This window comes from Orycteropus afer, unplaced genomic scaffold (assembly GCF_000298275.1).
Source record: "Orycteropus afer afer isolate SDZICR_OR568_19922 unplaced genomic scaffold, OryAfe1.0 scaffold00094, whole genome shotgun sequence".
NCBI classification, from domain to species: domain Eukaryota; kingdom Metazoa; phylum Chordata; class Mammalia; order Tubulidentata; family Orycteropodidae; genus Orycteropus; species Orycteropus afer.
This window is the reverse complement of record NW_006921681.1, coordinates 7,213,326-7,223,214: the sequence shown is the minus strand read 5'-3', so window position 1 is coordinate 7,223,214 and position 9,889 is coordinate 7,213,326. Positions and strand designations below refer to the sequence as shown.

Here is a 9,889-nt window from a genome sequence, read left to right as displayed (position 1 = left end):
AACAGACTAATACAATATTTGTCCTTTTGTGATTGACTTATTTCACTCAGCATAATGTCCTCCAAGTTCATCCACATTATGCGGTGTCTAATTGAGATGCTTTAAAAAACAGATGCAACACTGGAAGTGCTCACTCTTCAATGCCAAGAAAGACAGCTGCCTACCAAACTAACAGGAAGAGATACATGTTTGTGCCCATTCCAAAGAAAGGTAATCCAACAGAACATGTAAATTACTCAACAATATCACACGCAAGTAAAATTTTGTTGAGGTAACTCAAAAATGGTTGCAGCAATACACTGACAGGGAATTGCCAGAGATTCTAGCTGGATTCAGAAGATGACATAGAACAAGGAATATCATTGCTGGTGTCTGATGGAGCTTGACCGAAAGCAGAGAATACCAGAAAGATGTTTCCTTGTGTTTTGACTGGAAAAAAGCGTGCAACTGTGTGGATCATAACAAATTACAGATAACGTTGTGAAGAATGGAAATTCCAGAGCACTTCATTGTGCTCACATGGAATCTGAACATAAATCAAGAGGCAGATGTTTGAACAGAACAAGGGGACACTGAGTAGTTTAAAATCAGGAAAGGTGTGTGTCGCGGTCATATCCTCTCACAGTACTTATTCAATCTGTATGCTGAACAAATAACCTGAGAAGCTGGACTGTATGAAAAGGAACACAACATCAAGATTGGAGGAATACTCATTAACAGCCTGCAATATGCAGGTGACACAACCTCACTTGCTGAAAGTGAAGAGGACTTGAAGCACTTCCTGATAAAGATCAAAGATGACAGCCTTCAATACACCTCAACATAAAGAAAACAAAATTCCCACAACTGGACCAATAAGCAACATCATGGTAAACAGGGAAAATATTGAAGTTGTCAAGAATTTCATTTTACTTGGATCTACCATCCACACCCAGGAAAGAACAGTCAAGAAATCACATGACAGCTGGCCATGGGAGACTGATGCCCACTATTGAAGATGACCATGCTCTCTTTCTTCTCTGTGTAAAGTTTTGTTCCAACCAGTGTGTGTGTGGGGGAAATCACATGACACATTACATTGAGCAAATCTGCTGAAAAGGACCTCTTGAAAGTTTTAAAAAGTGAAGGTGTCACCTTGAGGACTAAGATGTGCATGACCCAAGCCATGATATTTTCATTCACCTCATATGCATGTGAAAGCTGAACAACGAATAAGGAATACTGAAGAATAATTGATGTCTTTGAATTGTGTTGGCAAAGAATATTGAATATACCATGGACTGCCAAAAGAACAAATAAATCTGTCTTGGAAGAAGTATACCCAGAATGCTTCTTGGAAGTAAGGGTGGCGTGATTTCATCTTACGTGTTTTGGACATGTTATCAGGAGAGACTAGTCACTAAAGAAGGACTTCGTGCTTGGTAAGTAAAGTGTCAGCAAAAAAGAGGGAGACCCTCAATGAGATGGATTGACCCAGTGGCTGCAACAGTGGGCTCAAAGATAGCAATGATTGTGCAGGTGGCACAGGGCCAGGCAGTGTTTCGTTCTGTTGTAGATAGGATTGCTGTGAGTCAGAACTGACTTAACAGCATTTGACAACAGTTGGGGATTGGCTTTCCTATGTATCCTTGAAAAACAGTGTTTATATTCCACCACCAAAGTCACTCCATGGCCAAGCAGGAGGGTATATAGATATCCTGAAGGACTCTGTGTATGTTAGGACCAGTGGTGAAAGCAGTACCTACTATGATTGTGACTGGTGTTTTCACCCATTTATCAGATGGAGGTACAGCTTGGATTTCCCAAGAGTCCTTTGATGTAGATGAAACAGACAGCAAGACAGGCTTGAAGTGGCAGAATGTGGCCAGCAAGCTAAAGGACGATCTTTCCAGGATCATCCTCCTGTCAGAGGAGGAGCTCCAGGTAAGCCACCACCTCCATCTGCAGCAGCCCCCATCCTTCTCCAGTGCCAGACTCTAGTTAGAGTTATTATTGTGCATCTTACCACAATAATTTCATTTCTCTTAATTCTACAATTTTCAAATTATAGCTAAGAGTCTTCATTTTATAGTTCTTGTTTTCACCTGGATTAGCAATTTTTTTGATCCTCACCCTGTATCAGAATCACCTTTTTAAAAATACAGATCATCAACTCTACCCTTGCCTTAATCAGGTGAAATCTGGGGGCTGAGGGTGTACTGCTTAGGGATGTGGAGAGGGTGGTGAAGTCAGAGTGTCTCCACAGCACTTTGAGCCAGTAACATAACTTCTCTGCTTGCATTTCCTCTTTTGTAAAACTTGGGATAAAAATACCAAAACCAAACCTACTGCCATCAAGTCAATTCCAACTCATAGCAACCCTATAGGACAGAGTAGAACTGGCCCATAGGGTTTTCAAGACTATAAATCTTTTCAGAAACAGACTGCCTCATCTTTGGAATGGCTGGTGGGTTCGAACCAACGACCATTTTGTTTGTAGCTGAGTGCCTTAACTACTGCATCACCAGAGCTCTCTGGGATAAAAATGTTGTTGTTGTTGTTGTTATGTGCCGTCGAGTCAAACCCGACTCATAGCGACCCTTCCTTGGGTTTCCGAGGCAGTATCACTATGGAAGTAGGATTGCCCAACCTTCCTTCCGAGGAGTGGCTGGTGGGTTTGAACCGCCAGCCGTCTGGTTAGCAGGCAAGTGTCTTAGCCACTATGCTACCAGAGCTCCCTGGATGTGTTAATTCAAAAAACATGTATTGAGCCCCCACCCGGAGCTTGGCTTTTGTTCTATACTCTGGGGATCCAGTGGTGAGCAAGCCAGACACAGGGAACTTGCTCTAACAGAACTCCCATTCTGATGGGAGGCCAACTATGAGCAAGCAAGCATTTCAGACCAGGAGATGTGCAGAGAGCAACGTCAGGGGCCACTCTAGACTGAAGGATCGAGTAAGGGCTCTAATAGGGTGGGATAAGTTTTTAAGTTTATATCACATGTGTTTGCAGTTTTGGGTTTACAGACAAATTGCATAAAATTCCCATATGTACCCTCTCCCCTCTGCCCAGTTTCTCCACTAATTAACATCTAGCATTTCCAACCATACATTTATTACAGTTGAACCAGTATTGATGCATAATTATTAACTAAAGTTCCTAGTTTATGTTAGCATTCATTCTTTGTGTCTCTAGTACTGTGGGTTGACAAATACGTAATGTCATGTGTCCACCATCACAGTAACATACAGAATAGTTTTTGTATGTATTTTTGAATAAGTAATATGAAAGCATTTACATGGTTCAAAATCCAAGAGGTGCAAAAGGATTTAACAATAGCAAACTGCCGTCCAGTGGATTCTGATTCATAGGGGCCCTCATTGGGTTTCCGAGGCTATAAATCTTTATGCAAGTAGATTCTGCCATCTTCCTTCCACAGAGCAGCAGGTGGGTTTGAACTGCTGACCTTCTGGTTAGCAGCCAAATTCCTTATCCACTGTGCCACCAGAGCTCCTTGCAAAAGGATATACAGGTAGCCAAAAAGTGGAAGCCACCCAGATATCCATCAGTTGATGAATGGATAAATAAAATTGGTATATCCATACAGTGGAATATTTTTCAGTCATGAAAAGTAACGAAATGCTAATTAATTTAGGCTATAACATGAGTGAACATGGTAAACCTTATGCTAGGTAAAAGAAACCAATCAGAAAAGGCCATACATTGTATGATTACACTTACGTGAAATGTTAAGAATAGGTAAAGCCATGATACAGAAAGTAGATTAGTGTTTGCCTGGGGCTGGGGGGAGGAGAGAATGGGGAGTGATGGCTTAATGGGTGCAGGGTCTTCTTTTGGGGGTGATGAGAGTATTTGGAACTAGATTGAGGTGATAGCTGTGCAGTATTTTGAGTTTAGGACCACACCCATCAGTCTCAGCAGTTTGATCTTTCGCTTATAATGACTAATTGTAATCTAATACTGTATATGCAAAAAGATTGAGCCTTTTTAAAAATTATTACTCTAGCAGATTCAGGATATAAGTCAGGTCTCCCACACTTCACAGACTAGACATGTCATTTAAAAACTGGATATATGGAATAGAACTTCAAATTCCAAAATAAATGAATAATCTAGACTACTGGACCAGTTGAGACTGGAGGTCTTCCCAAGACTGTTGCCCTGATAGACTGTTTAAACCTTGAACTAAAACTAGGTTGAGGTCACCTTTTAGCTAAATAACAGATTGACTCACAAAACAAAGAATATCACTGGGGAGTACTGTGTTCTTATGAGAAAAATCACCTGTATGAACACAGGGAAAGGGTAACCACAGGGAGGAAGTGGGGAGAGAGCTGTTACAGTGCAATCAGTGACTGTGATCAGTGCCACAAAACAAAATGTGTATGAAATGCTGAATGTAAGACAAATCTGCTTTGTAAAAGCAGACCCCACCCCCAGAGGTGGGAAAGGGAGGGAAAACCCAGGGATGACAAAACCCAAAAGCTGCAGGATCCAGGTAAGGGGAGGGCAGACAGGTTTCGGACAGATAAGGGAGACAAACTTGTCTGTCGGTTTGTCATACTGTGGTGGTTTGCACATTGCTGTGAAGTTTTAGTCTGTGTTTCAAACACCAGCAGGGTTGCACATGGTGCACGGATTTCAATGCAGCTTACAGACTGAAACAGGCTAGGAAGAAGAAGAGGCCATCCACTTCTCAAATTGGCCAGGAAAAACCTTATGAATAGCAGAGAAACACTGTCTGATACCTTACTGGGCAACTTTATGAATAGCCTGGAAACATTGTCCAATACAGTGCAGGAAGACGAGCCCCTTAGGTCGGAAGGTACTCAAAATACAACTGGGAAAGAGCTGCCTCATCAGAGTAGAACCAACCTTAATAATATAGATAAAGTAAAGCTTTTGGGACCTCCATTTGCTAACGTGGCACGACGCAAATTGAGGAAAAACAGCTGCAAATACCCATTGTGTTGGTTATTTTTTTATGTCAGCTTGGCTAGGCCTGGTTGAGTGGCTGAGCAGCTGGATGTAGTATTCCCCATGATGAGACTGGTAATCAGCTCCATGGTGGAATCTACTGGGAGCAGCTGAGTAGCTGCCTTAGGGTATGTGGTCTGCTTCCTGTATATAAGGAGAAGCTTTGAGAATGGTCTCTAGCCTTTGGCACGCTTGGACCCTGCATGTAGCCATGTCATTGCTCAGCAGCCTGCTATGCTCTGCCGACCTTGGGACTTACAGTGGATTTAAGTTAATGGCCTGCCGTGTGGATTGGTAATATCGGAACTGTGCCTTTTTACTTGTCAACCCTGGGGCTTCTCAGCCTCAGCAGCCAGCAGCTGTTTGAGTGAAGAAATGCCTCTGGCTCCAGTGGGTCGGGAGCAGGAGGCAGAGCTGGACCCCAAGGTTGAGGGGCTTTCACCCAGCCCCTACAGCTTGGCACTTTGAACTTGGCCTTAAAGCCTCCAAACTGTAAGAATAAACTCCTGTTTGTTAAGGCCATCCCATTTGTGGTATGATTCCTGTCAGAGCGGCACTAGGTAACCAGAACACCCATCAATAATCAGAACATTGAATGTACGAAGTATGAATCTAGAAAAATTGGAAGTTGTCAAAAATGAAATGGAAAACATAAAGATTGATACTCTAGGCATTCGTGAGCTGAAATGGACTGGTTTTGGCCATTTTGAATCAGACAGCCATATGATCTACTATGCCGGGATTGACAATTTGAGGAGAAATGGCATAGCATTCATCATTGCAAAGGATGTTTCAAGGTCTGTCCTGAAGTACAATGCTGTGAGAAATAGAATGATATCCATACACCTACAAAGAAGACCACTTAATATTACTATAACTCAAATTTACGCACCAACCACCAAAGCCAAAGATGAGGAAATTGAAGATTTTGACCAACTTCTGCAGTCTGAAATGGCCCAAACATGCAATCAAGGTACGTTAATTATCATTGGTGACTGGAATGCCAAACTAGGAAACAAAGAAGAATCACTGGTAGTTGGAAAATTTGGCCTCGGTGACAGTAACACTGGAGATTGCATGACAGAATTTTGCAAGACCAATGACTTACTCATCGCAAATACCTTTTTTAACAACAAAAAGAGTGGCTATACACGTGGACTTCACCAGATGGGAGTACACAGGAATCAGATTGACTACATCTGTGGCAAGAGGCAATGGAAAAGCTCAATATCTTCAGCCAAAACAAGGCCAGGAGCTGATTGTGGAACAGATCATCAACTGCTCATATGCAAGTTCAAATTGAAGGTGAAGATGAAACAAGTCACAAGAGCCAAAATATGACCTTGAATATATTCTCCTGGATTTAGAGACCATCTAAAGAATAGATTTGATATATTGAACACCATTGAACAAAAACCAGAAGACAAGAACATCACCCATGAAGAAAGTAAGAAGTCATCAAAAAGATGAAAAAAGAAGAAAAGACCAAAATGGATGCAGAAGAGACTCAGAAACTTTCCTTCAAGCAAAGAGTAGCTAAAGCAAATGGAAAAAATGACAAGATAAAAGAGCTGAACAGATTTCAAAGAGCAGCTCGAGCAGACAAAGCCAATTACTGTAATGAAATGTGCAAAGACCTGGAGTTAGAAAACCAAAAGGGAAGAACATGATCAGAATTTATCAAGCTGAAAGGACTGAGGAAAAAATTTAAGTCTCAAGTTGCAATATTGAAAGATTCCATGGGCAAAATATTGAATGATGCAGGAAGCATCAAAAGAAGATGGAAGGAATACACAGAGTCACTGTACCAAAAAGACCTGGTCGATGTTCATCCATTTCAGGAGGTGGCATATGATCAAGAACCAATGGTACTGAAGGAAGAAATTGAAGCTGCACTGAAGGAATTGGCGAAGAACAAGGCTCCAGGAATGGATGGAATACCCATTGAAATGTTTCAACAAACAGATGCCCTACTGGAAGCACTCACTCGTCTATGCCGTCGAGTCAGACCTGACTCATAGCGACCCCTCCTTGGGTTTCCGAGGCAGTATCACCTCGGAAGTAGATTGCCCCATCTTCCTTCCGAGGAGTGACTGGTGGGTTTGAACCACCAGCCTTCTGGTTAGCAGTCAAGTGCCTTAGGCACTATGCTATCAGAGCTCCTTATATATAATATATAAACTATAAATATAATAAATAACCTATATGAGATCAACAATAAGAAGCATCATGATAAATGGAGAAAAGATTGAAATTGTCAAAGATTTCATATTACTTAGTTCCACAGTCAACACCAGTGGAAGCAGCAGTCAAGAAATCAGTGTATTGCACTGGGCAAATCTGCTGCAAAAGACCTCTTTCAAGTGCTGAAGAGCAAAGATGTCTCTCTGAAGACAAGAGTGTGCCTAACCCAAGCTATGGTATTTTCTGTAGCCTCATATGCGTGTGAAAGATGGACAGTGAATAAGGAAGACTGAAGAAGAGTAGATGCTTTTCAGTTGTGGTGTTGATAAAGAATTCTGAAAGTACCATGGTCTACCAGAAGAACTGACAAATCTGTCCTGGAAGAAGTGCAGCCAGAATGTTTCTTGTAAGCGAGAATGGCCAGACTTCATCTAACTTTGTTGTAACATACACCTTCTCCTCCTTGTTGTCATAAGGGACCATTCCCTGGAGAAGGATATCATGCTTGCTAAAGTGGAGGGTCAGTGAAAAAGGGGAAGGCCCACAAGAAGATGGGTTGACACAGTGGCGGCAACGATGGGCTCAGGTATAGCAAGGATTATAGGGCTGGCACAGGACCAGGCAGTGTTCTGTTCTGTTAGGAGTTGGAGCCAACTCAGTGCCACCTAAAAATAACAACAGCATATGAGACCAAACAGTAAACCATTACTTCCAAACAAAGAGGAGAATATAAGGGGGCAGGGAAACTAGATTAATAGAAACAGAACAACCAGAGAAAATAGAGTATTCATGCATTGTGAAGAATGTAACCAATTTCACTGAACAATTCATGTGGAAATTGTTCTGAACTGCTGTGTAAATCTTGACTGGAAACACGATAAAGTATTCAAAAGAAAACTGGATGTAAGTTACACTTTAAAAATAGAAATTTAAAAAATGTTTTAATGTCTGATTTTTCTATGTGAACATATATAATTAAAAAAATTTATGGTATCATAAATTACTGGTCTGATATAACCTGGTGAAACCCCCAAGACTATGGCCCCTAGTCATCTTTTGGGCCCGGAATTGATCTTGCTCCCATGGCTTCCAGCCAAACAATAGACAAGCATATAAGGTAAACATTTATACCAGGTAGGTATACTCCTTAAAACAATCAACCATGTGAGATCAAAAGGGCAGTATTTGCACAGGGAGGTAGCTCAGAGGGCAGGAATGCATAGGAAAGGACACAGGGAAAAGGTAAACTACAGGGAGAAAGTAGGAAGAGAGCTGTTGCATTTTGGGGATTACAATCAGTGTCATGAAACAAAATGTATATGAACTGTCACATGGAAAATGAATTTGCTCTGCAGATTTTCACCCAAATCACAATTTTTATATATGTATTTATTTATTTAAGGTAAAAATTGTTAGAGGAACTTTTGCTTAGAACAGCCGCATAATGATTTGTTGTAACATAAACCTTCTCCTTCTTTATATCTTGCACAATTTTTTAATACCATGGTTGGGTGGTGTTTTGTTTAATGTGGCACTACAGCATCATCATCTTAATTTTTTCACCTGAGAAAAAATATGTGCCTCTCTCTTGACTCTCAGCCAGTCATATTAGGTAACTTCGGGAAGTAGATGAAATGAAGCTCTGAAATTGATGTATTTGTGAGACAGAGCACCACATACAAGAATACTTTTAGATTCTTCAGAGTCCGTGTTTCTTTGGTAGGTGCTTATCGATGTCCCATGTCCAGACCTGGCTCGGGACCTCGGCCAAAGCTGTGCTGCAGTTCAGGGACTCCAGAAGACCCTCCAGCAGGTGCTTGACCAGAGAGAGGAAGCCCGTCAGTCCAAGCAGCTCCTGGAGCTTTATCTACGGGCTTTGGAGAAGGAGGGCAGCGTTCTGTCAAAGCAGGAAGGTAGGACTCTGGTTGGGGGCATTACAGTGAGAACCAAGTGTTTATAGAGCGTTGCCTTGAGAGAGAACAAAATGTTTACAATGCAGTCAAAAACCCTGAAGTCCAGCTGCCGGGGTCTTGAAGTGGCATGTTGATCCCTTGTCTGATGAGTACTCTGAATGCTTCTTTGTGTAGCTGACTGATGACACGGTATGCTAATCTTCACCTCACACCTGCTTTGCAGAGTCCAAAGCAGGGTTTGTTGAAGAGACGGATGCAGTTGACACGGGTATTAGCAGAGAGACGTTCTCCGGACTCACACTCACGAGCCAGATCCTTACTGCCCTGAAGGAGAAGCCTGCTCCAGAACTGAGCTTCTCGAGTCAGGACTTGGAGGTGGGCGAGAACCAGGGACACTGAGCTGCAGGAGTGACTTGCTGTCGGGGTTCAGTATCACGGTGCAGAGGCTGGGAGGGGGTTGTTTCACCTCTGCAGACCCTGAATCTTAGCTGCTAATTTGCCTATTATATGCCACAGCATTTACAAATCTCTCATGTAACCTCAGTCCAAATAGCTTTTTTAAATGGCTCATTTCCTCAGATCATCAGGGGTTAGCCTCTGGTCCAGGGTTGGTAATGAGTAACTAAACCTGACAGGGAGACGTAGCGGGACTCAGGCTTCTGAGGTGGCTTCTGGTTCTGTCAGTGACTGAAGCAGGTCCAGAGTAAATCCTGAGGCACACAGAGTAACACCCCTCAAGGGGGTCACCTTCTGGGGGCTGAGACCAAGAGAACTGGAAGCCTGATGAAGGGACCCCATCAGGGTGGGTGCTAGT

General features: G+C 42.3%; 1 protein-coding gene across 1 annotated transcript in view; it reads left to right on the top strand.

Moving 5' to 3' along the window:
• The window catches only part of DFFA (DNA fragmentation factor subunit alpha), a 16,481-nt gene extending 7,007 nt beyond the window's left edge, over positions 1 to 9,474 (top strand). The window contains exons 3-5 of the mRNA XM_007942617.2: positions 1,781 to 1,923; positions 8,886 to 9,075; positions 9,299 to 9,474. Of these exons, the coding sequence (XP_007940808.1) occupies positions 1,781 to 1,923; positions 8,886 to 9,075; positions 9,299 to 9,474 (509 nt within the window). The remainder of the gene's footprint in view (positions 1 to 1,780; positions 1,924 to 8,885; positions 9,076 to 9,298) is intronic.
• Positions 9,475 to 9,889: the final 415 nt, after the last annotated feature.